Source organism: Sceloporus undulatus, chromosome 4 (genome assembly GCF_019175285.1).
Source record: "Sceloporus undulatus isolate JIND9_A2432 ecotype Alabama chromosome 4, SceUnd_v1.1, whole genome shotgun sequence".
Classification (NCBI taxonomy): domain Eukaryota; kingdom Metazoa; phylum Chordata; class Lepidosauria; order Squamata; family Phrynosomatidae; genus Sceloporus; species Sceloporus undulatus.
In genome coordinates, this window is record NC_056525.1 from 113,303,720 (window position 1) to 113,331,021 (window position 27,302).

The 27,302-nt window shown below is 37.3% G+C and overlaps 1 protein-coding gene across 2 annotated transcripts in view; it reads left to right on the forward strand.

Annotated features, from left to right (window-relative positions):
- Window positions 1-27,036, forward strand: part of KCNT2 (potassium sodium-activated channel subfamily T member 2) — a 281,538-nt gene extending 254,502 nt beyond the window's left edge. The window contains exons 26-30 of one of the 2 annotated variants that reach the window (XM_042463483.1): window positions 7,344-7,472; window positions 13,082-13,102; window positions 16,247-16,547; window positions 23,005-23,089; window positions 24,522-27,036. In XM_042463483.1, coding sequence (XP_042319417.1) covers window positions 7,344-7,472; window positions 13,082-13,102; window positions 16,247-16,547; window positions 23,005-23,089; window positions 24,522-24,633 — 648 coding nt within the window. In that variant the 3' untranslated portion in view covers window positions 24,634-27,036. The remainder of the gene's footprint in view (window positions 1-7,343; window positions 7,473-13,081; window positions 13,103-16,246; window positions 16,548-23,004; window positions 23,090-24,521) is intronic. The other variant, XM_042463482.1, reaches the window with a different exon arrangement.
- The last annotated feature ends 266 nt before the right edge of the window (window positions 27,037-27,302 follow it).

A 27,302-nucleotide genomic window follows, 5' to 3' on the forward strand; every position in this document is an offset into this window, starting at 1 on the left:
GTGTCTCACTGCACACATGTCCCAATACATAATGTGTCCTGATGTGCTCTGTGTCCCAATATGTGGGTATTCTGTTGTACTGTGTCCTGATGCACAGTTTTGTTCCAGTGCACAGTGAGGGGCCCTGTTCTGCATTCAGTCACCTTGTGTGGTACCCCACTGTACATTGTAACAATTCACTAGCATGGTTGTGTTATGTGTCAGCAACATAACTGTCATTTTAAAGTTAAACATGGCAGCCTCTGATGCAAGATCTCAGCTGGACATCATTCTAACAGCTACCCTATCTTCTGGTATCTTTGTATGCCATCTGAGAAACCATTGAAGCTGAACAGATCTCAAGTGTACAGCTAGGCTATTCTCTAAGGGATACAACCCACCTTTTCAACACCATTCTTATCTTCTGCATCTATCCACTCGTAGAGGCTTATTCTGTGAAATATGTAGAGGACAGAATGATGCTGTTACAAATAATTAAAGCTGTTTGGTGATGTTCTTTGTGCCAAGGGTAAATTGTATCTCTATCTCTGTGCAGCTGGATGTCAATTAAAAATGCATGAGAGTGATTACTGCCAGCAATTCAAAAGTATCTATTTGCTACAAATCCCAGCGGATGAGGCCAGAGTTAACATCCAGAGCCATGTTTCATTTTCATAAAGCAGATGTAAACTTGGATGCAACTCAGTTGACATGTTACGCTGTGAAAACATTTGCAATCCTGTAATTACAGGCAAACTTTTTTTAAAAAAAAATTGTGGTGGGATTGATTTTTTTGTTTGTTTTTGCTCATCATTTTAATAGAACATTAAATTTCCACATTAAATTTCCAGGTATTTATCTGGAGTGTGAGAGCAGAACTGATACTTGACCCTTTTCCTTGGCCATTGATTCTGAGGGCAAGCATTGGACAAGCTGTGTTTATCTCCAAATTGTTTGATATCGTATACCCTCACAGGGTTGTTATGAGAAAAACATGAGATAAACAAAATATAACATGATTCCCCTAAAAATTAAGCATTATATGGGGAAAATATGAGACCCATGGGAAGTGAGAACCACTGGATCCTTCACTGAGTTAGCAAGATTATGATCACATGTTTGTGGTGACAAGGGAAGTAAGAGACATAAGAGCCCTTTTTATATGATGGAAGGCATTTGTTGATCTCCAATGCAAAAATTATTATTTATGATATTCAATTCAACTTTAAATTAATGCAAAATAACCAGAGTGACCAAACATAGCAGCACTGCTTGCTGGTGGCAACACGGTCATCTTAACATGCTGAGCTAGATAATACAAATCAAAGAAGAAACAATAACCCTTGTTCATCCGCAAATGAAAAAAAATCAAACATACTCATATTATATTATTTTTAAAAAATGATTTTTTATGTGCTGCGTTCTTGTTTTCATTTGAAATTCTTTGTAGGACCAGTAGTATCAGTAACAATAGGGTGGCTAGGAGATTGAAACATCCCCCACTATTTTCTGAAAGTAGTCTTGACTCATTTCAGAAATCAGTAATATTGAGAAAACTTTGAAAGACAGCTTGCCTGCCATCACCAGTCTTTCCTGGACTATCATGGTTTGAAGAAAATGCTGCTATCAATCCCATTGATATTGATGAGGTCCCACATGGTTGACTGGCAAGCTAACAAAAAATGAGAGCTTGCTGCCCCAGGAAGCATGTCAAAGCTCCCTGCTTAAGAGGATTTTTCACTGGATAAAAAACAGCTTAGGCATATAAAATCTTGATTATATAATGCAATTTTCCCATCTTGTTTATTTGATGGACAATTTTGTTGGACACTCTTGAATAGTTCAGTAAAAATGATAAGAATGTGAAAACCATATACTTTCCCCCAAAATGTGAATTTAGCACAATAGGATGAGTTCTCAAAATCTAGAGCAGGAATGAGCATCTTTTGCAAATCTGGGGACAATTTCTTCCCAAAGGACTATTAAGGTCCACACAGCCCAACAAAATGGCCTCCCATGAAGGAGACGATCGCTAATAACTGGAAATTGCATTTGAAATTGCTTGACTATGATTGTCTATGACTGTAATTTGGGTCCGGCTAGAGAACCATACAAATCCCAAAGTTAGCCTAATAGTAATATTAATTTTCCCTCTTACTAACTTGTGTCAGAACATTGTACCCTGTGCAATCTGTTCTTTTGCACCATAATTCTCTATGTTCCAAAAATACTCCTTGAACAGGTTGTGCTGCCCTTACTAGAATTAAACAAGTTACTAAAGCTATAGAATTTTTTATAAACTATGCATTGCAGAAGCTAACTAAGGGGAGTGGAAAATAGGAGGGAAATTATTTCCTGTCATTGTGCAAAACTGTATAAAAGACTACTGGAATCTCTTTTTGCAGCTTCTCTAGAAAGTGATTCTGGCTGTTGCCATGACCAAAAATAAACTCCATTTTTCTTCTACTCGTGGGTCTGTGGATTTCCTGCTTCACCCAACCCAAAAAAAGGTCTGAGGTGGCAAAAGTCCCAATTCTGTTTTTGAAAATTGTGGGTTTTTTTTAAATTAAAAAATTGTGGGGGTCTAATTCACTCTTCCTTTGACAGAAAAAAGTTGTTTGAAGGGAGTCTGGAGTGGATGAGGCTGCAAAAATATGGCCCAAGCCACATTTGACCTTGCCTTACTCTAAAGGTTCAGAAGTGATATCTGTATGAAAACTGGCATAATTTTTTTCCTCAGTAGAAAGTGAATAATTAATCATCAGCACTATAAGGAGATATTCACATTAGCAGAATGTTCCTAAGATAGCTCACTATGCCATCTACTGTGTGTCAGAATTTACATATTCTTGTTTTCTTTCTCTCTCTCCTCTTCCTTTGTCCTTCCCTTTGCCCCAATGTTGAACAGAAAGAACGAGAGAAGGGCTCCAATCTGGCATTCATGTTCCGACTGCCCTTTGCAGCTGGCAGAGTTTTCAGTATCAGCATGCTGGATCCCTGCTGTACCAGGTACTGTGAAGGGCAGCATTTATTTTCTTTTTGCCATTACATTCTCATCCTAACTATCTTGCCTTTCCCTGTCTATCCATTTGAAACTCAGTGGTTTAGGTTCTTACAATCTCTTTTACCATCTAAGAAATGGTCAGGAGGGAACATGGTCACCAATGCATTTGCATCAGGATCTCTGACACCATGCTAGAATATATTATTTTAAAATGGCATGCAGGTCAAATGATGCCTGCATTTTCCGGCCCATGTCTTCCATCTGTAACCTAATAAAATTATATCCTGTTTCATTCCAACTAATGGCTATCTTCCACTTCTCACACTCTGTCACACTTTCACAATACTTGCACTATCATATTCACACCAGTTGGATGTTACTTTTGAAAGAAAAAAAATTCTAATGAATTATATTTAAAATAATACTAATGCCAACCTCTGGATGCCTTGTGGGATGGAATGGTGCTGAGTTGGAAACACTGGCTACCTACCTATGTTAAGAGTACTTTTGCCACCATAGACCCAAATTTGGCACCACACCAAACCAGTATTTTATATAATACACCAATGTATGTGACATTTTGTGAGCATCATAAACTAAATATGATTGAGGGATTTAAAATCTGCCTTATAATAATAGAGTGGAAGAGATCAGGCAGAAGAAATTCAAGAAAGGGATAGGAATAATAAGAAAAACATCAGTGCACTTGACGTTTAGTCTTAGTCTTATTTTGCTAAAGGTAGAGACCAAAAAACTAAGCTTCACACAAAATATGTCTTTTAGAGGAGAATTTTGAAAGAAAAGAAATTTCTAATTGGGGTTGGGGGAGGTTCAAGACCACTAGGAGAGAATTTCTGAGTAAGTGGAGTAAGGATCACCCTACACACTTCATGAAATCTGCAACCCTACAGTCCCAGGAATGTTTCCTGAGTCCATATGATAGATTGAATAAAAAAGGCAAAAAATGAATATGGTAGGGAGTGAAGATGGCATGATTGTGGGATCTGTGGATGCAGAATCCATGGATATGTGATTTAAGCTTTGAATAGATTTGGCTTATTTAATGAATCACAGTGTCTTCTGCGTAACAGAGGTAGAAAAATATGCTAGAAAGGACTTGTAGAGTTTTGAAGCAGTATTGCATCCTGTCTAATTTTACAGAGATTGTATCCAGTTCTTGACTTAATTTTTTGAATATGTCATAAGTGTTCTGATAGTTGTTTTTGAAAGAAAAAAAATCAATACCCAATAGCCTTCTTCCATCCCCTCACACAAATACTTCCCATCTAATTGAATAATATCCACAGGGGGGGAAATGAACTCTGATCCTTAAGACAATATTTTTACCCCTTACTGTTCACGTTGCCTTATTTTTTCTAACTGTGTTGACTGCTCATGGTTGTTTTAGATATGAGCCTACAATGTATACCATCAAAACTGCCACCAAACAGCCAGATCTCTCACTGAATCGGAAGCATTGCTGTGGCTGAATCAAATAACTGGAAATAAATCAGTGTCGGAGGCTGTGAACTAGGCATACAATAAAAAGAACCTCAAGACACACACTTATCACACTGCTCAGCACTCACTGCAGAGGTTGAAATATCCTTGCTGCTGAGAGGTGATTAGGGAGCTATGAAGTTTTGAACAACTCTGTCATACCAACTGCTATACTCCTGCTATTTGCAGCCTCTAACAGTAAAAATACAATACTGCCATGTGTTTAATCTTTGAACAGATGAACTGTAGTCTTGTCCTCTCCAAAGCTTGATAGTTGACTTTAAAGACAGATTCTGGAACGGAGGATATTCACCTGTACCAAAAATTGCTTATATTGATTGATATGTTATACTGTAAAGTTAGTCCTATTTTCAGAGCCCCCCAACTTGGCTCCAGAAGAAACAGTTGGGTACTTTAGTACAACCCATTTTATGAGTCTGGGCATCATATAGGACCAAGCTATGAATTACCTGCCAAGGATGAAAAAAAATGCCTTCCACCAGCACAGCCTGCAAGAGATGAATGCACCATCAGTTGTAAAACCAACTATTTTTGCACAAAGTAAACATTTACTTAAAAATGAAAAAGTAACAGGTGGACCTAGTCATTCTGATTATGAATACTGATTATTTGTTGCTAGATGCTAAATAACCTGTCTTTTAAAAAATCTTCACAGTCGTTTGTTAAGGATTATATGATCTCCATCACAAGACTTCTGCTGGGACTAGATACCACACCAGGATCTGGGTTTCTTTGTTCTGTAAGTGTGCAGCCTGTTTTTGTAGTAGTAGTAGGGTTTGTTTTTTAAATAATAATCCAGTGGTTCGCAAACTTTTTACTCTTGTACCCTCTTTATATCTCCATGCGGATGTCACCCCACTCAACATAGCATGTGATTTTTTTGTTTATTTAATATGTGCATTTTTGTTCACACATTCATGTATACTTATACTTTAATATTTCATAAGGAAATAGTACAATGGGGTTGTGTTTTTTTTAATTTTCTTTTCTTCCCATCCCTCAATCTCTCTTCCCTCTCTCTCTTTGTTAAAGAAAGTGAATTTAACAAGAATAGTACAAAGCTGTCCTACTTTGGCTGAATTGGGGCCCATACAAACAGGCAAAAATAATGCTACTTCGGGTCACTTTGGAGATATGCTTTTTAAATGATGCATGCATCCTAAGAGACCAGAAGCCATGCCAAAGCCATGATCCAGTCTTAAGGACTACAGCACAGCTTTGGCGCAGCTTCCGGACTCTTAGTACACATACATTATTGAAACAGCATACCTCCAAAGTGACCCGAAGCAGCTTTATTTTGGCCTGTCTGTATGGGGCTTTGGAAAGCTGGGGCTTTATGAAGCAGTGGGATATAACTCTCCAGAAATGTTCCAAAAACATTCTGGAAGTGCTATCCCACTACTACTGTTAAGGATTCATTGTAATGTTCAAATGTAGTTTTTTGTTATTATTATTATTAACCTTTATTTATAAAGCGCTCTAAATTTACACATGTTCCAAACATGTTGTATCTCAAGTCTGAAGACAGAGTCTAATCCAGGACCTAGGATGCCAATTTCTTTATTCAGACAGTAGTTTGAAATATGTTTTGCTGTTTGAAGTTATATCCTTAATGGCCCATCATCAAATAAGATGGTTTACTGGTAGCAGTTAAAGGATCTACTTTATGGATTATATAAATAACTGAAGCGCTATAGACAACACCCTGAAAGGAGATACATTATTATCAGAACTGAATTTATGCATTACAACTAATATTGTTATTGTAAATGTTAGTTTTCAGATCAATTAGAACAAAACAACACACCTTTGCAAATAATATGAGTGGTAATGTCATCACCTTTTCACATAATAAAAAATGTTTATTACCTTTTTTGTTCTTTTTGGGAATCCAGAATTCTTTCTAGGGACTTTTGGAAGCTCCCTCCCCACTCAAAATTATGAATTTTTCTGACTTTAAAAATATGATTTTCTTGAAAGTAGCAGAAAAGTAACAGGTGCCAGATGTTAATATGTTATCATTATTACTACAGGGAGCTCCCTCAAGACGTTGTACAGTGAATTACTTTTTAACCATAACTTTCTGAGTTTGAGTTTTGACCATATTTTAAGAAATTGGAAAATGCCAACTAAATGGCAGTGGAAGGGGAGCAGCCTAGGATTTCCAGGATATGGGCAACAATAAGGTTAAACACTGATGAACAGCAAGTCTTTTGATTTCCAAGTATATAATGAAGTTGTTAGGCAACTGCAAAGTGTGTGCAATATTCTGTTCCTCAGAAGTGTCATGATGGTTGGCTGGGACATGGCAATCTGTCCTAACAACATCCTTTAGAAGACCTTGTTTCTATTTAGAGTAAGATAAAATTATATTTTACAGAGTTATATGTTAGTGTTGTTTTAGGCATTTACTAATTATTTGATACCATCAAAAAGCACTGAATTCAGGACAACTTGTGCTTTGCGATGTTTGCTTATATTTTTAGGTGTTTTTTATGTTGCAGCTCTAGGGGGAAATGAAACATCTGGGGGAAATGAAACTAAATTAACAGCAGTTTCTCTTCCCAGAAATTATGCTATTCTTCAATATCTCTCTTGAGGTATTTCCAGTTTTTGCAAGCACTTATCTTTTCTTTGAAATCAATACTTGGTTTAGGCATCTGTTATTTACAAAAACAAAATTATGGATCATTGTTGAGGACTAATAATAGTAGAATAAAAGATTTCATGTCTAGATTTCATGTCTGTTTGCTTACAGAAGTAAATTTGGCAATTTTTACATTTCAGCATTCTTTTTTTAAATAGCCAGTTCTCTCTGTCGCTTTTTTTAAATGCTTAGATGAAAATCACAGAAGATGATTTGTGGATCAGAACATATGCCAGACTTTATCAGAAGCTTTGCTCGTCTACAGGAGACATTCCGATTGGAATTTATAGAACTGAATCACAGAAACTTACAACATCTGAGGTTTGGATAGTTTAATATTCATACACAATTTTTATAAGAAATATTGCAAAAACGTTACCCATGTGCTTCTTTGTCAATAATTCTGATAGACCTGTCTTACTTAACAATACTTTCTGTAATGAATAATTTACACTTTGCTGTGGGGTATCATATTTCCTCTATACAATCCGGTTTTCTCTCCATAGATGCTAAACGTGGATATCATGTGTCTAAAAACTCTTGTAAACATGTAGTAGGTATGCTGCAATTCAGTACAAGTCCTGATGCTATTCATTAGGTGCTTGGAGTTGTCCTATTCATTTTACACCAGCAATTTCCAAATCCTTGTACCACAGGGGAACAATGTTGCTTGAAAAATAAATTTGTTAAAGAACTCGCTATTTCTGTGAGCCTGAAATATGTATTCACTCAGGAAGTAGACCTTCCAAATTTATGCAACATTTGACACACTGGCTTTGCTGTGTTCCAACTAGACTTGCTGAGACAGAGTAATTCTATCCTGTATTGTTTATGATTGGACTGACATTTAGTCACTACATGTGACAGATGCCTTTACCCAGGCAAGTCCCCATAATTCCAACTCCAGGGAATCCTGCCCTTGTTCCCACAATTCTTTCCTTTCTAGATTCAGTTACTGAGCCTCAGAGTGACCCCTTATATATGAAGATTTTTGGTTGCTTTGTTGTGTAGTGTGGATTCTTTAGTTTGGTATCTCTGGCCTGATACCAGTTCAGGCTTGACAGATAGCCAGAGACAGATTTAAAACAAAAAACAGAAACAGATATATTAAACACAGTATGATAATGTAATAAACTCTAATGCTCTAGTATTATAGGCAATGCAATGGAGTCCCTAAGGTTGGTGTCACCCAGTATGGCAACTCATGGTGTCACCCTTCCCTTTGGCTGTCTCCCATATCAGATCATATAGAATCCTTAGTAATGTTTTTTGTAGCAATAGGAATAGCAAGTACATTTCTATACTGCTTATCAGTACACTTAAGCACTCCCTAATCAGTTTACAATGTGTAAGCTAATTGCCCCCAATAAGCTGGATGCTTGTTTTAGCGACTTTGGAAGGATGTCAGGCTGAGTTGACCCCGAGCCCCTGGCAGGTATTGATCTCACAAACTTGTGGTTTGTGAGTGAGTGGCTGCAGTACAGGCGTTAAACCACTGTGCCACCAGGGCTCTTATTAATGTTATGCACTAATGTACTAATGTTATTCATAAATTGTAATTCCTGTATATCACTGGTTGTAACTGGGATAATTGTGATTTGGACAACTAGCATAATTAAATTTCTACCTTTAAATTACAGTATCATAGGCACAGTCTAAGTGTATTTCCATGTACATACTTTCACGTGGTTAAATGGAAAAATTGGTAAACTATGGGGTCCTTTTTAAAGAAAATTTTAAAAGTATTTTAAAATTAAAAATTAAAAAAATGTGTTTATTTAAAATAATGCTTTGAAATCTGGGCACTCTCTTTTTTCCTCCACTGAACCTTGTGCTACTCACACCATTTCTTCAGCATTTTAAAGGGATGCAGATGAACACCATAGTCCATATCTGCCAAAAGACAGATGTTTGGGAGGCAGTGGAGTCATCTGGTGTGGTCCACACCCCTTGCATCCCCCTAGTGATGCCCCTGAGGCAGTGTACTCCCCTTCCTCAAACCCAGCATTCTGTCTGTGGGGTGAAATGGACAGTTGGAAGGGGCTTGAAGCCATGTTTTTCAACCATGTTTGAAATATATCAAACGTTCTTTCCATCCCTTACAGGACTCTGCAGGGCATTATAGTCCAAAAATAATTTATCTGAATTCTGTCTGGAGCGCTATACAGTTATTATATGGTGCATAAAGTGATTTCACAGATATTTATTTATATATGTAAAGCATTTCCGTCCAGCTCTTCACCTTTTCAGGCTGCCAAGGAGGTCTCTATCCTCAGGTTTACCATTGAATTGGTGTGAAAAGAAAAGGAATAGGAAATTGGATAGTGGGAAGAAAATGACATTGTAAGCTACCAGCTTATAAATAGAAATAGGTAGAGGAACTGCAATACTGTGAGCAATGGATAGCAGACTTCTCCATTGCTTCTCTGTGACTTTATGAGTTGATGATGAAATTAAATTACCTGTTTCCTTTTCTCCCTGAACAAGGACTAACCTATTTGCTATTGATCACCTCCAGGCATCTTTTCTGCTGCAGAGTGTGATAAAAATGCTCTATATATGTATATGTTAGTAAATGTAAAATAATTAAGAGATATCAAAATGTACATTTATTCATTCAGCATCTCATTTATATGGTCTGCTGTTCATGTATTCTGATTTCATATAATGTTTAGATATTATCCCACATTATTTTCCTTTCAGAAGAGGCATCATGACATGGCTAATTTATAACCGTAGGTAGATAAGGAAATCAAAAACATTTTTAATAGTGTTGAAATTCTTTTCACTTTTTCACATAAACACATGCACAAGGAGAATGAGAAAATAAAACAAATTAAAGCTATGAGAAGAATTTTAGGACTGTAAAATTGTTAGGAATATACACTTTATCCCAGAGCATGCTATGGGGAGTCACGCAAAAGAGGGCAGCAAACTTGAAAATGTAAAATATAGAGTGCAATGCTATTAATTTCAGGTGACTGCACTTTACACAAAATTACTGTAACTATTTGAACATCATTGCATAAAAAACATGTATACAAATTTCAGACCTATTGGAATTCCCATATATGATGCACTGCATTTTCATGTGTATGTAGATGTTTCATACTAATTGTATACAGAAATTTTCATATTACATTGTGTCTCATTCAGGCATTTCCATGAATTCAACATGTATTCAGGATGCTGGTGTTACTGTCTCAAGTATATTAAAAGGAATATATGGTATCCATATAAAGGAAAAGGAATTTATATTTAGGTTTCTTTGAATGTGAATAGAAGTCTCAGTAGGACTGAAAGCACAAATAAAGGCCTGTTACAGACTGCCAAAATAAAGCTGCTTCGGGTCTCTTTGGAGGTATGCTGTTTAAATGATGCATGGATCCAAAGAGTCCGGAGGTTGCACCAAAGCCACACTCCATTCCTAAGCACTGGAGTGCAGCTTTGGTGCAGCTTCCGGATTCTTAGGGTGCATGCATCATTTAAACAGCATACCCCCAAAGAGACCTGAAGCAGCTTTATTTTGGCAGTCTGGAACAGGCCATAGTATAGTTTCCAGTTGCACAGAGGTTTCTGCTCATCCCCAGGCTTATCTATGTAGAAGGCCTCTTTAGCCATTTTCCAGCAACATGGGTAAGTCTGAGAATGGGCAGAAGGGACCCTGGCATTGTGAAGTAGGTTTGTGTGTATCAACATCATCTTCCTACTTTTACCCCTCATGGCAGCAAACTGAAAACCTGTCTAGGTCTAGTGTCTGCCAAGGAAGGCTAGATTCTTCCATGAGGATCTGTAAAATTCTCATTTATATTAAAGACAATTAGACTATTAGCTTAAACTGAACAAATAAATGAAATTTCCCAGATATTTTTCCATGCTGCATACTTCTGTTTTTATCTTAAATTTTGTCACAATCAAAACTCAACAGCAACTCTTAATTTATTTGTTCAGCTAGCAACAAACATTTATGATGATTTTTATTTTCATAATTGTAATTCTATGAAGTGTATATTTTGAGCCAACATCTTAATTACTGTTGAAATCACCAAGTATGATTTTTGTTGGAATCCCAAGTACACCTAGAAGGATCTGGTAAGTAATCAATCCAGCCTTTTTCCTGATGGATAATTTTAGGTGAAGAGGTGCTGGAACGGATTGTACTATTTAAAAGATTATTCTTGCTTATAAAATCTAGCAGATCCCAGGGAAAAAAAACTTGCTAGATCTCTTGTCCACAACATCTAATTTTCTATTTTCTTTTTATTTACGATCTAGCTGCTGTTTGTCTATGAACTGTCCCTTACTTGCCTAGGTTGCCATCTGCTCATTTGGATTAGCTGCTATCAATCCCATTGGCTGAAAATACAGGATAGAAATATATCATTGCAGAATATGAAAACACAGGATATGTTCACTTATTTATTATTATCACAAACAGTTATTCATACATCAGAATAAAGCTCAACTGTCACAGAATTTAATTGAGGAATGTGTATTCCCAAGTGCTTAAGAAAGTTTTAAGTAATGGTACTCTTCATTGATCAATAAAAATAGATCTTATTAATGCATGCAAAATAGGCTATAAAAGTTTGGTTACTTGTGTCTTCTATCTTTGTTATACAGTAAAATGGCCCTGCAATACACTTCCATCTTTGTTAAGATTTATTTTGAAATAAATTTGTATGAATTCTGTAGTATGCAATTGTAATAATGTAATTAGCTGCAAATGTGCCACTGCAGTATATTAGATTTTTAGTCATATGTGCATTAAATTATAATAAAAATAGACTGGTGGTTACTTTCCCATGTCTTTAAACATAGCTTTTAGTAATCAACAACTGCCAATGATAAAAAATTACGAAAACACAAGATGACACTTATGGAGAGGTAGGGTTTTTTTGTTTTTAGATTTGTCATTATTTTAAAAGGAGAGAACTTAGCCTTCATTAATTCCCAAGACTGCCTAATTAGGTGAAGAACTGTGAACACCAGATAAACGATACCTAATTTAAAGCTAGAAATGGTGTGAGACTTTGACAGGCCACAGCTGGAAAAGCAGCCTTGACTCACTCAAGATGTCTGCCCTGTAAGACAAAAATCAATTGCCTTTCATGCTAGGCGTTACTCACATCTGCTTCCCAGACACCTATAGTTCTCTTTGCCATCCATAAAGTTAAGGAAAAGGGTGTAGCAAAGGGCAAGGGGCACACTTCCACACATGACTTTTTCAATGCTATAGATAATACCCCATTGTTAAACAGATTACTTTTATGAATGGATAGTCATGACTTTCATTCAGTTTGCTTTTTTGTTTAAGAATTGACCAATGTTTGCAAGTTTCTTCATATTCTGATGGAAAAGTGTGTGTGTGTGTTTTAAATTAATGTGAGGAAATGCAAAACCAACAGGTTTGCCCTTCTGAGAAGTGAGCTTTGAGTGCTTAGCTCTGAAAAGTCTGAGTTTGAATCTCTGAATATTTAGCATGCTTGAGGTTCCCATTTAGGATTCCCACCTCTGTTTTTTCCCAATCATGTTCTTCATCTAGACTATCTACATGCCAGGCAGGTACAGTAAAGTCCACACCATCATTTCAACAGCTGTATATGTTGAATTTTGCCAGACAATTTTTGGCTTGGGTAAGAACTTCCAACATTTGTAAATTTCTTAATAAATTGAATAGGAGAAAAATAATATTTTAAAAATGAAATATGAAAGACAAATGACACTGACAGGTTTGGCCATTCCTAAATTTACCCTGATTATGATGTGCTCTTGTGATATTAAATCTGTTCAGTGTGATATTTATGTATTTACTTGTAGCATCCCAATATCACAATCACTGTATACTGTCTTTGCTTATTTCTTGTTCAGCCAGTTGTTGAACTGTGTTTTGTTTTCTCTCCTCCTCCCCATCTCCCTCTTTGTGTCAGTCTCGAGAAATGGCTTCACAAGTAAGTATTTGTCATGTGTTTCCATTTGCCTAGTGTTTGCATATAAAACTGTATATTTCTGTGCAGAACAGTTTCCTGAAACACTTTGGGATGTTCAAATATTGGGTGAAAACTGAACAATTCTTACTTTTGTATTATTCTTCCCAGTGGGTTTTCCTGAGACTTGGGAAATCAGTTTGCCACAGCAAATAAATAACATTTTTTTTTCTTTTCCTGCTCTTTCTCTATTACTGTTAGCAGGAAGGGGAGAAATGATATGTTTGATGGTCCCAAGAAAAAAGATAGTCCATCTTCAAGCTGAACAAGCTGTTTCCTGTGCAAAACAACAGTGACTTATTCTGCATAAAATTAGTACATGGTAGTTTTGTACAGGAAATAGCTTTTTCTGCATGAAAAATAATACTTTGATGCAGAAATATTCCTGTGCAAAAAAAAAGGTTGTTCTGTGCAGAGAAAAATCATTTTCTGTTAAAAAAAAATTAATATCTCTGCATGCAGAAAATGCTGTTTTCTATCTAGATCAAATATGTGCAAATTTCACACAGACCAAATCCAAATTACTGTTTTTTTTCTGCACAGGAATTAATAGTTCTGCATTAAAATATTATTTTTCACACAAATAATGCTATTTCCTGTTCAGAAAGTGCTGTTTTGTTCACAAAACAACCATGTGCTTGTTTTAGATTTGTGCCAATAAACGTCACCATAAACAGGGACATGTTCTAATTTTCCTCATCTGGTGTGTTATGGAGTACATACTTTAGTTTGCACAGAGAAAATAAAGACACAAGCTTACCACGAACCCCCTCCCATTCCCATGTATTATAGATGGCCTTCCATTAGGTACATCTCCTTTTAAGTAACAAAAAATGCTGATCTCTGCATTTACTCTTATATATTAATAGTGAATATGCAAAACTGTCATTTCTCCTGATGTTATCAGAGAGCATTGTGCCTTCTATCCATGCCCCCTGCTTAATTCTGCATGAAAAGATAGTTCCAACAAATCTGTGTTCATCTTCTGCTTGTAACTGCTGTAATATCATAGCTTCACAACCAGGGCAGAGTTATTTTGCACTCTACCATTTGGTTTGTCTCTCAGATAAGACCCCAATATAAATCTGAATTTGTTCCTGGAACAGACTCAGCAGCTTGGATCACTTCCACATTTTAAATTCTTTCTACTTCTATTCGGTTCCACTATGATTGCTCCAACACAGGTTCTGTAAACATATTGCATAAGCATAGTATTGGACTGGTTAAAACTAAGAGTGAGATGGTATCATAGATATGGAAAAGAGAAATCAGCAAATGTAAAAGAAGTTCAGTATTGTGCATGTGTGTGTTGAGACAAATAGATCAATATGTATGCACACACATCCCTTGTAAAAATTAGCTCCTATGTTCATATTCCTCCCATTTGTTTCCCTTTTGTCTATCATTTCCTTCACCGTGCACTTGGTGTAACATATAAGCTTATTGCACAGTGTTCTGGCAATGTTCTGAGTACCAAATGAGAACAGAACAGAACTTACTTTGAAGTTTATCAAACCCATTTCCCCCCGTTATGCACACGGGAAGGGGATGCTTGCGGGTGCACACGACCAAGAAAAAACAGATTTTATTGCACACCAAAGCGTCCACTAAAAGTCCCCATTCTGGTGCCCAGCACCAGGCCATCCCCGTTCAGTGCTGAGGAGTGCCATTTTTGCCTGGCGGAAGCATCCCTTCCCGTGTCCATAACGGGGGGGAAACGGGTGTGATAAACTTCTTTATCTCACGGCTGGGTTCCCTTCTAGTTCCCAATTAGTGCTGAGAGTGTCCCTAGCCCGTCCCAGAGTGAGAACTGTTAAAAAGAATTCTCAGCTGACAAGAATGCTTTCAGACCGGTCCAGGTGATGTCAGTGCAATAAGCTGACCCATTCTCAACATGTCCTCATGTTCTGATTAGCTAGGACAATTTCCTCCCTTCCCATTTTAGAGCGTCTACAATCTCTATTGTTCTTCTGGGTATGACATGAGGAGGGCACCACAAGTAGTGTTAACATTTAACTATATTCTTATTCATGTAATACTCCCCCCCCCAAGAAAAAAATGACCACAATGTAAACATCTCTGTAGCATGTTTTTGGATGGAGAATCCCCCCCCCATAAACCGGGCCCCAAAAGACAAGAGAGAAGCCAGGGAAAGGGAGCAGCCCTCAGGGCAAACAGGTGTGTGTGTGTCAGGCAGGCAGGGATGCCTCTCTCTGTGTGTGTGTAGCAGGCAGGGATGCCTCTGCCTGTTTGTGTTTCCCTGCAGCCTCCCACTTTCCAAACTTTCTGAGTCAAAGCCCTTCTCTTCCTCCGACCTCTGCGCCTTGGACCAGCCCCCTCCAAAAGCAGGCCAGGTGAGGTTCCCCCCCAAAAACAGAGCTGTCTCCTGTCCTGCTCTCTTCCTCCTCCTCTTCTGCAGCCACAACTCCTTCCCTTTGGCTCCATCTTGCCTTTCTCTTCCTGCCTGTTTCTCTTTATGGACAACTCCAGTGAGCCAGGTGGGGTGTCTGATCCATGAAGTGATAAGTTCATAGAGTGATGACATCACTTACTTTCACGGTACTAAAATCCTTGCTACAAGGGTTTACACATGTGCAAAATAAGGACTGCTTGGGAATGATCTCGGCTACAGTACCAATAAAGCAGTACATGCAGTGCGATAAAATGTGTTCTCATACTGTTACCATTACGTTATACATTATCGAATGCAGTAACACCCATTCCCATATCGCTTCTTCAAGGAACGTTCCCAGGACTCTATGGGAACGTTACAGGTACTGGTGTGATAAACGTAATAGTTTGAAGTATTTCTGTACCACTACGCTAAACTTTGTTGTATAAACTTTGTTAACTAAGTATATACAACAATTTTCTGGAAGGAAACACATTACTTTCTTTCAGTAGAATTTACACTACAGGTTCATTGTCAAAAAAAGTGTCTCTAGCATATAGCCGAATCATAGAAAAAAAATGGGAATAGGAATGGAAATGGCACTGAGGATGGCGTATGGTGTGGTGCGAGAGATCCTAAATCAAGACTGATTATTTTAGAGAAAGTGAAGATCCTTTCCAAAGGATTTAATCTCTGGAATGTCTTTCTCTTTACAGTCTCAAATTTCTATCAGTGTGGAGGAATGGGAGGACACTAAGGAAAGTAAAGAACATTTTAATTACCGTAGCAACCATCGCAATTCAACATCCAGTGACCAGTCAGACCATCCTTTGCTAAGACGAAAAAGTATGCAGTGGGCTCGACGGCTGAGCCGGAAAGTGCCAAAGCACTCAGCGAAAACAGCAGAAAAAATAAGTCAGCAGAGAATGAATTTATACAGAAGGTCAGAAAGGCAAGAACTTGCTGAATTGGTGAAAAACAGAATGAAACACCTTGGACTTTCAACAACAGGTTATGGTAAGACATTTCTCTATAGGGAGAGGGAGAGGGAGATGTATGATTTCTGCAGTTACGCCTTGGGTCAAAGAATGCTAGAGCTTTCTTATTTCCTCCCTCCCCAAAGACTCCTAAGGAGTTTATCACAAGGGGAAAATTGGAAGTTTAAAAAGGTCAGAACCCACAGTTATCCAGCATATTAGGCACAATTGTGCAAATGGTTTTCAGAAGACATTGCACACAAACTACTTAGAATCCAACAAGAAAGTGACATGAACCAGGAAATAAGCATTTTTGAGAAAATATCGGAAATTCATTTCCATTTCATTCATAAATTCACTTTTTGTTCAATTGCTGTCGTGTGAAAGCTTCTTGCAGTATATTCACGGGATTCTCCCTGTTTTTGTGTTTGTTGCCAGATTTCCCATGGCTCTTTGGGGTGAGTTTACGTCCAGTGCTGCAGAATAAGTAAAATAATGCTTGTCTGAGTCCTGGCACGCTTCTCTCTCTCTCTCTCTCTCTCTCTCTCTCCTGCTTCAGCCGCAGCAATCCCTAAACTATCTCCTTTAAGGGATTTTGGACTTCTGCTCCCAGAATACCAGGCTATTGGCTAACATGGATGAGGCTTCTGCAAGTTGAAATCCAAAATCCCTTGAAGGGGACAGTTTGGGGGTCACTTCAGCCTTTCATCTGAGCCAGAGCTCCTAAAGAAACAACCACTAACCACTAAGGCAAAGATAGGAACAGAGCAAGCGAGACAGAGAAAAGGCTGAGTTCCCCCTCACTCTTTCCTGTGCCTGTCTGTCTGTCTGTCTTCTGCTTTAGCCTTTCCCCATAGCCAGGGCTCTTAAAGGAACAGCTGCTGAAGGAAGGGGGGGGGGGGACACACACACACACAGAGATTTGTCATGGTCAATGTGTGAAAATAATTTGCGCATTTGATCACTTTTTTGGGAAGCATATGCTTTTATCATTATTGGGATGGAGACCCATTTGGTCCTGTCGTGTGAAAACCATTTGCACATTTGTGCACAAGTGCAGATTGATGTCAGATTCTGCACAAGATAACAGCACTTTGAGGGGGGAACCATTTACACAATTCTGAGTTAACGGGATCTGACCATTTTAAATTTCCAATTTTAAATTTCCATATGATAAACTCCCTAACTAAATTTAGCAATCATTGTATTAGAAAGATGACTTCTTATGCATTAGTAGCTCATAAATAGTTAGAAGAGAAGTGTCCAAGTTTGTGCATGACTCCATTTTTTATTACATTTTTATAATAGTTTAAATTATAACACGTAAACACTGCTACCATACGTTATGTTGAAAATAAAACAGCATTACTTAAAGAATTACATTATCTGACGCCTTAAACAGATACTTTAATGTTACAGATATTTCTGTAAAAATCCTGTGTCTGTCATTTTTCTCTGCACTTCCTCCTATCTCACTGTCTTATGCAAAGTATTTTTATGTTTCTTATCAAGTTCTATTTTAAATATTTTCAGATGGCAACTTCAGTATATATATTTATCCCTTAAGCTAAAATATGTTTTCAATTGATATCAATTCTTAATAAAGTTGAATTATGTTCATCTTTTATTCCATTCCTGTTCAGTCTTTTCTGGTGATTTCCCATTTACCAAATGAGTTAATTTGTCCATTTTTATCATATCCAATAGTTTTAGCAACCATTCATCTATAGTGGAATGTTTTTTGTTTTGTATTGCTTTTGTTTTCCACATTTGAGCAATACGTATTCTTTCCATGGAATTTATATATAATATTTTTATCCAGTTTTTGTCATGGGCATATATGGTATTTTATTTCATAGAATCATAGAGTTGGAAAAGACCACAAGGACCATTCATTCCAACCCCTGCCATGCAGGAACTCACAATCAGAGATGTAGCCAAGGGGGGGGGTTCTTGGGGTCCGGACCCCCCCTTCCATTAGAAAAATGAATGGTGTGTGCTGCTGCACCGCCGCACCCAACCCCATTATAATGGTGGCACTTAGTCTGGAACCCCCCCTTCCTAAAATCCTAGCTACGTCCCTGTCACAATCAAAGCACCACTGACAGATAGCCATCCGGCCTCAGTATAAAGACCTCCAAAGAAGGAGACGCCGCAATTTCCCAAGAGAGTGTGCCCACTGCATGGCAAATGTTGAACAGCTCTTACTGTCAGGAGGTTCCTGCTAATGTTTAAGTCCTGTAGCTTGCATCCATTGTTCTGGGTCCTATTCCCTGGATCAGTGGAAGACAAGCTTACTCCATCCTCAATATGACATCCCTTCAAATAGTTAAACAGGGCTATCATATCACCTGTTAACTTTCTCTTCTTGAGGCTAAACATACCCAGCTCCATAAGCCACTCCTCATAAGGCATGCTTTCCAGACTTTTCACCATTTTAGTCGCCCTCCTTTGGACACGCTCCAGTTTGTCAACATCCTTTTTGAACTTAGGTTCCCAGAACAGGACACAGTATTCCAGGTGAGGCCTGACCAAAGCAGAATAGAGTGGCACTATTATTTCCCTTGATCTAGACACTATACTTCTGTTGATGCAGCCTAGAGTTGCATTGGTCTTTTTTGCTCCTGCTTCATACTGTTGACTCATGTTCAACTTGTGGTCTACTTGGACTCCTAGATCCCTTTCACATGTAGTTTCATTCAGCCAGATGTTCCCCATCCTATATCTATGCATTTTGATTTTTTTGTCCTAAGTGTAGTACCTTACATTTCTTCATGTTGAAATTGAGTGTGTTAGCTTTGACCCAGCTTTCTAATCTATTAAGGTCATTTTGAATGTTGATTCTGTCCTCTGGGGTATTAGCAGTTCCTCCTAATTTGATGTCATCTGAAAATAAGCAGGCTCTCTATTTTTTCATCTAAGTCATTGATAAAGTTGTTGAATAGCACTAGGCCCAGGACAGAACCCTGTGGCACCCCACTGGCCATTTGTCTCCAGGATAAGACCCATTGTTGAGCACCCTTTGGGTTCAGCTGGTCAACTAATTAAAAATCCATTTAACAGTTGCATTGTCTAACCCACATTTTACTAGCTTGTTTGCATGAATATCATGGAGGACCTTACTGAAATATTCTATGTCTACAGCATTCATCTTCTAAACTGGAAATTTTATATATATAGCTCAGATTATTCTGACATGATTTATTTCTCAGAAACCCATGTTGACTTTCTGTGATTATGGCATTCTCTTCTAAATGTGCATAGACTCTTTATTTAATGATCTGTTCTAGAATCTTTCCTGGTATTGATGTCAGACTAACTGAGCAATAATTGTAGAGGTCCTCTTTTTTGCCTTTTTGAAGATGGGGACATTGTTTGCCCTTCTCCTCTGCTGGCACTATTCCTGTTCTCCAGTTCTCAAAGATTATTGCCAATGACTCTGAGATTAAATTTGCCATTTCTAATATCCTTGGATGTCATATTAAGTAAATAAATTTCAAGGTTCATTTCAAATTTTATGTTTAATATTATGCTGATGTTTGAATGTATGGGTGTCCAAAACTTTTTTATTTGTGGGCAGTTCCCCAATTTCCAACATTTGTTGTTTTCTGTTTTGTATATTTTGGTGGTCTTTGCTAGTGTTAGATGCCATTGAAATGCCATCTTTTGAAAGTTTTCTCAAATCCTTTGGCTTTTTGTGTATTGCCGTGTCTTTTTTATGGCATAATGCCAGCTTTCCAGTTTCTCTGCCAATATCTTTTGCTCATTGTACAATGGCATCTTTGATGGTGTGCATTATACCAAATTTTTCAAGTGAAAATTTTGGCAAGACACAGAGTATCATGAAGATATTTGGATACAGGAACAGGGCAACAAAATAGCAAATGTGGTTCTATGGAAATGTAAATTAGTGTACACAAAAGTAAGGTGTGTAGAGAAACTCTAAGCATCTTTTGTATGATGTAGATGCATATAATCATAGCTTTAGAAGTAACTCCAAGGGCCATCTAATCCAACCTCCTGCCATGCAGGAATACACAATGAAAGCACACCCAACAGAAGGCCGTCTATCCTCTCCTTTAAAACCCCCCAAAGAAGAAGACTCCACCACACGTGGAGAAAGTGTGTTCCACTGTCAAACAGCTCTTACTGTCAGGAAGTTCTTCCTAATGTTTAGATAGATTATCTTTTCTTTTGTAATCTGAGACTACAAAACTACAAAACTTCAGGTTCTACTCCTTTTCAGATCCTGTCCATGTGGAAAAATCATGTCTTCTTCTGCCTCTTAGTACTGTAAAATTTTTCTTGTGTTGATCCATAGTGATCAAGCACTTACAACTGATTCCTTTTGCTTGTAGAGCACTGCTACTTTTGTCTTTCATACTGTCAAACTAACATCCATTTAAACAATGCAACAGAAAACTTTTTACACTGAGGCAAAGCAGCCCTGTTTGCCCATCAATCGGTATGGTACCACATGACAAGACACCATGGTCCCAAGGCTGGCCACCACCACAGTCCCAGACAGACCACTGGCAAGGAGCACTTTTTTGTGCTCCTTTTTCCAGCATCTCTGGGCTGCCTTAGCCAACCTCAGGTCAGCTTCCAGCCACTCTGGGGGCATGCATCATATGCACATCCCTTCCCTGAAGCGTCTCAAAGCTGCTCTAGCTTGCCCATGTGTTTCTGGCCCTTGTTTTTCATGTCACTGGTCCTAGCTGTAAATATTACATTCTTTTACAGAAAATGAGGTTTTGTTTCCTAATACACTGATTTTGAGCCGTTGACAAATCACAACATGTTTTGCATATTAGCTGAATATGCTTTGTACCAGTAGCAATGCCAACATTTTATATTTTATTTTATTTTATTTAAGCCAAGGGAGATGGGAAAGAATGAATGTAAAAGGATGAGCTATATGAGGAAAAATTTGAATAGGACACCATATTTCAGATTGGGGGGGTCAAAAGTAAATCTGAAGTTTGAGGAGATTAAAAAATGTTCCTAAGGAAAATCAATGAAATGTGTTCTTCTTGGTATAGTAATTTGACATATGCCTTCTCTATTAAGTAGATAATGTGTAATGCATCTAACTATGGCCTCCCTAAATAAGTAACAGTTATCTATGTTTAATACTTTTAAACGCTTCATGCTTTCAAGTTTTGACACTGATCCATATATGGACCATAGCTCATTGTGGATATACTTGATAGACATGACTGAATGTCTAAATCAGAATGTTGAATAAGGTGGTATTATTAGACATTGTGCATTTGAATATTTGTTTCTAAAATCATATGATTTTCCATGGTTTGTACTTTCTTTGAATTGTACTTTGTGTGTTGATACAGAATCATGCTTACCTTGTCATCAGTGGCTGAAGAATATTATCCCATATTACCTTGACCATGGCTAGTGGTGGGAATGCCATGGACATTAGCCTCTCACCTGCCCCCTGACCAAAAGTATATCATGAAAACTAACCATGCTGGCAATCTGGAGGCAATGCCATATCTTGTAAACCACTCCACTTGCTATTCTTGTGTTTTTTTCTAAGTACTACATTTATGTGTAAAATCCTCCATGAGCAGAAGCATGTTTCTTCGCACAGATTTACAAACTAAGTAGTGTGTTGTTGTTTTTTAAATGAACCAGTACTGTTATCAAATAATAATGAAAAATGATGAAGTGTTAATAGCTGGGAATAGTTTCTCAGCAGTAGTAAATTTCTACTAAGAAAAGGTCATTGTGAAATTGTTTTATTAGACGAGTCACAGACATGTTGAAAGGTTTTGACTGTTCATAGAAGACATTAATTTTTATGAAGTGTTGACTGCTTTTCTGTCTCTTCAGCTACACAGGCGCATGCACGCGTGCACACACACACACACTGCCTTGCCCCCCCCCATAGCAATATAAATGGCAAGGAGTATAACAAAGCAAGAAAGAACTACTAATCAAAGACACAGTATACTGTCTAATTTAGATGATCTTAAATTGGGAAGCAAAATGATGACTTGGAAAAGATCACCAGTAAAAAATTATCCTATAATTTCAGGTTCTCTGTAGGTTTTAGAGGTAAGATAGAAAGTTTTGTTTTAGTAATTGTAAAAGGACAAACAATGTGAACCTACTTTATTGAAGATAGTTTATCAAAAAGTTTATTTTTTTAGAAAAAAGTCAAAACTTTTCTCCTTTCTGTTTACCAGTTAATGACTGCATAGTTGTCCCTGTCCTTTTCAGCTCCTGGTCCACCTTGAGGCCTAACAAGCAATGCAAGACAGCAGCCACTCTTACCTATTGATCATGTATTTGTTCTTCTCTCCCCTTGCCTCACTTTATCTTGTTCTTTGTCTTTCAAAGAAGAATAAAGAAAAATGATAGCAGTATATCTGCTCTGACTCATCTTGCATCATCTTGTGGTCTGGCATAATGGTTCAACATATCAATTATTCAATTTCTCTCTGTCTTCATTCATTTCCTCTTTTCTCCTATAGACGAAATGAATGATCATCACAACACCCTTTCATACATCCTGATCAATCCTTCTCCAGACACACGACTTGAACTGAATGATGTTGTGTAAGTTGAGACTACAAAAGACAAGATGTGGCTGACTATTTGTTTGCTCTATCTTACTGCAGAAACTGTTAATTTTATAGATTAAGCTGAATAGGCTTTTTTAAAAAATCAATTTAAAATAGGAGGCTTCAAGAAAATGAATGTTTTCAACCTACTATCATAACTGCTCAATGTTTTTATGGTCCCTGTTGACCATCACAATCGCACACAGTGCTGCTGGAAACCATTTTACTTCTTCTGGGTGTTATGTGTACATAATGGTAGCATCTAATTGGCCACATGGCAATGCTGCAAAACCATATTAGGATAAAAAGCAATACTTCTTCAGTGCCTTCTAAATAAAAGAAAATGAACATATTCCCTCTATTTCCACGACCAGTGAAGGGACAAGACACTATATCCATTTTGCCTTCCTCTGAAAAATTCTTTCAGTGTTTCTCTTAACTTGACACCCCACTAACAGGATAGAGATGTTTGGGGGATCCCCTCCAACCACCTATATTTTTCATTTGGTAGCTTTCTTATCTTTCCTTAGAGTGACTCTATATAATCCAAGGATATTGTTTGGATAAAAATCTCTGCCCTTGCCAGAAAAGTTGAAATGTCCTCGGCCAGCTTCATACACGTATTTTGTTCTTGCACACACAAATGAAAATGTGCAATGGTTTTCTCCCTGATGGGTATGATTCCAAGAATTTTTGTACATTTTGATGATTTTCCCCCTATTTCAGTTTTTGGGGAGGGAGGGCAAAAATTTTAGAACTCTCCTCCCCATCACACTTGTGTAGTGGAAAGTACACATATGTATGACACCAACTGGATTATGGACATTGTTTTTGTGTAAAATCATTGTTCTTGGAAATGATTTTTTTTTTTTTTTGCACAGAAATGTATTTTGTGCAAATAAAAGTGGTTTATTGATTGTCTTGGTTTTAAACAACCATGAAGAATCCTGCTGCAGTTGACATCAGGTTGAGAATATATGTGAACATTGTGTACAACCTTACGTTTTCCTATTTCATAAAATGTAGGGAAGCTTTACTGAGGTGCTAAAGATGGAAGAGTCTAGTTTGAAAGGGCCATTGAACTGTGAGATGACTACCATTGTTGTTGTTGTTACTTTTATTAGCACCATCATCATAATCATTATTTAAGAGAAAGGCACCATATAAATGAAATATATAAATAATTTTTGTTATCCTTCCTTTCTGCTTAGCTGGTTTTTCTTTGCTTAAGATTTCATAATTGCTCTGATAATGTTCTGTATTTCTGCCATAATTATCTGTTGTTAGTTCGGAATAAAATGCATTTCAAGTACTGGTAGCCTAGTTATGTGCTAGGAAATAAAACCATTTTGCATTCATGTGAGATTTTGTTTCTTGTTAGACTTGATGAATTCAGAAGAAATTTGTATATCTTTTTTCCCTCTAAGATACTTGATCCGGCCAGATCCACTGTCATATGTTCCAAACAGTGCAACCAGCCGGAAAAACAGCTTCTGCAATGCCATTGGACAGGACACCAGGGAAGAAACACAGCTTTGATGCATCACGTAGATCATCCATGAAAAGACAATTTTATACCAATAGCTGTTTTGAAATTTTGTGAAAATAAGATCATGAATTTATTATGTCTGGAACTTTTATGAGAACTGACATAATGGGCATCATGGCATCATGGTCAATTGGTTCACTGGAATTACTGGAATTAATGCAGAAAGTTTCTAATTTTTCATCATGGGGGTGCAATTAATCAAAATGCAGTGGAATTTAAGCACGTATGCTCATATTATTGTTCAATAAAAGAAGGAAGTGCATTATGATTTTGTCAAAGAGACACTAAGCCTTTTCTCTCCTGATTTCAGCCAGCCACTGTGGGGCAGTGACTAATTCTTAACCACACTACATAGCTGTTATTGTTATTTCTGTATCCATGAAATGAAACATCCATGAACTTCTTATTGTTGCTGGTAAAGTCAAAGAAAAGTTCAGGCTAAAGCAACAAATATCACTCTTGACTAATAGTAGTCTGATGTGTATTTTAATTTGCTTCTTAGTTCACTGCATTTTATATCACACAAATAGGTTTCTCAACAAATATAAAATCTTGGCTATTTCATATCCATTATTTGTTCAGTTTTGTAGCCCCCATATAGAAAAGTTCAGCACAAATATCAGAAACAGAGGCAGAAGAGCAGTAAATAGATTTTAGTCCTAAATGCATGGTCTAAAGGATACTGAAGTGAGAATGAATTCAGTATTATTGCTTGTTTGGAAACCTGTACATTAAAACAGCACATTTATCAGAGGTTTGTTTGTTGTCAATCCATTGAGGAGGATAAGCTAGGAAGCCTTCATAGCAGTTAATCACAAATTCACAAATTTTGAAAAATGAAGTAGTGGTAGACGGTGAAATGTTCATTATGGAGTGGAACTAAGTCTGAAAGTGTCTATGAAGCAATGAACTTGTTGAAATTATTGTGATCTTACAACTACACTAGATGGCAGGTCACTAGGAGCACTATGCAAGAATAAGAAATACAAATAATAAGTATCTTATTATTGGAGTGCATAGTATGGCTGCAAACATAGCCCATTGTATACCCAGGTAATATATAGTTAAAGCTCCACAGGCTTGTAATCTGCCTCGTGAGACTTATGGACTAGCACATTCTGGCCTGTGCTACCACTGTATGGTGGTGCATCAATGGGCAAATCATTCCTAGGGAAAGGGAAGAACATTTCTGCTGGGACAAAAGCCTCTAAGATCTAAAATAATCCAGAGAGTTTGGGTTGACTACACTAACGGTAAAACTGTAATAACTACAGTATTGCTCAGGCTGTACTCTGAAGAGCATGTAATTTGATGATTCATCCAGCCTTAACTCTACATAGACACAGAACCCAAAACAGAAGGCAGTTGTGATGCTGGTTTTGAGAGAGTAAACATGTACTATTACTTAATGCGTAGAAGCTTTCTTTATGTGGCTGAGATATATGCCACACTTGTTGAAGGCCTTAAATAAACCCATGAGTCTTTGTAATTCCTCTTTGCAGGCTTTATGAGGACAAAGTTGGATTGCATCACACTGCCCTGCTAATATGAGGTAGGAGTCATAGCATTTAAGATTTTCACCAAAGGATTTCTAGTGAAATAGGAATGAATACGCACACACACATATATAACTAAAGTAGCAGGACTGAACACACAAAACATTGTCCAGATAGGCCAAATGGAGTAGGTTAGGGGCAATGCTGACTGTTGCTTGAATTCTTTCTTAGCATTACATGTACAGCTTACATTTTCTGTATTATTTTAAAGAGCTGCTATTAGTTTGTGTGTACTAATAAAATGATGCCAAAACTGCTCAGCAAAACTACCCATGCATGTGACAGTAGCCTACTGCATACAACAGCATTTTAAATGGTTGTAATATTTGTTGCAAGGAACCAGCTATTGTTCCAGTCATATACACTAACAATTTGTTTATTTCTCTATCTTCCATGCATCAACTATGTGAATAAAAGCGATTTTCTTATGCAGTCTGTTCCTTCCACATTTGCAGTGTGAAACAACAGCAAACACTTTTGCACTTCTGTCCATAAGCAAGTGTTTGGTGATGCCAGAGAGTTGAAAGAGATATTTTGCATAATTTGGAAATGTATGTAAAGCAATGTTTTTGTATATCCACCTTTCTACTAGCTCTATTCACTTGTATGGAAAGCATATACCAAGGACCTCAAAGACTGTATGAATCATTCTGTGAGCCAAAGAGGCTCTGGGCTTGGTTTCCGTCCTCCCACCACATCATGAGATTTTCAAAAGTGGACTGTCATAGATATCATGATATATAATGGAAAGAAAACAAATTCCAAAAATAGTTTAAACAAGCAGTGTTTAAACACACAACCCAAACTGGGCATGCCCAAGGTTTTCTGTGCATATCTAAAGCAAGTGCTTGTTTTTTTATTACCATACTAGAAGTCATCAAAAATACTCCACCAAAATAATGTATGAAGTGGTACAGCATTTCACATCTGCAGAAAATCCAATTTTCTGAAAAAATCTAAACCTCAGTCATTTCAAGAGAGAATGCATGGCTTCAGATTATATAAAAGAGAAACTAAATACAGAAGTAAGTAGATTATTTAGAGCAAGACCTATGATGCTGTGAAATGGTTAATATTCTCAGATGGGGGAGGAGACATATACT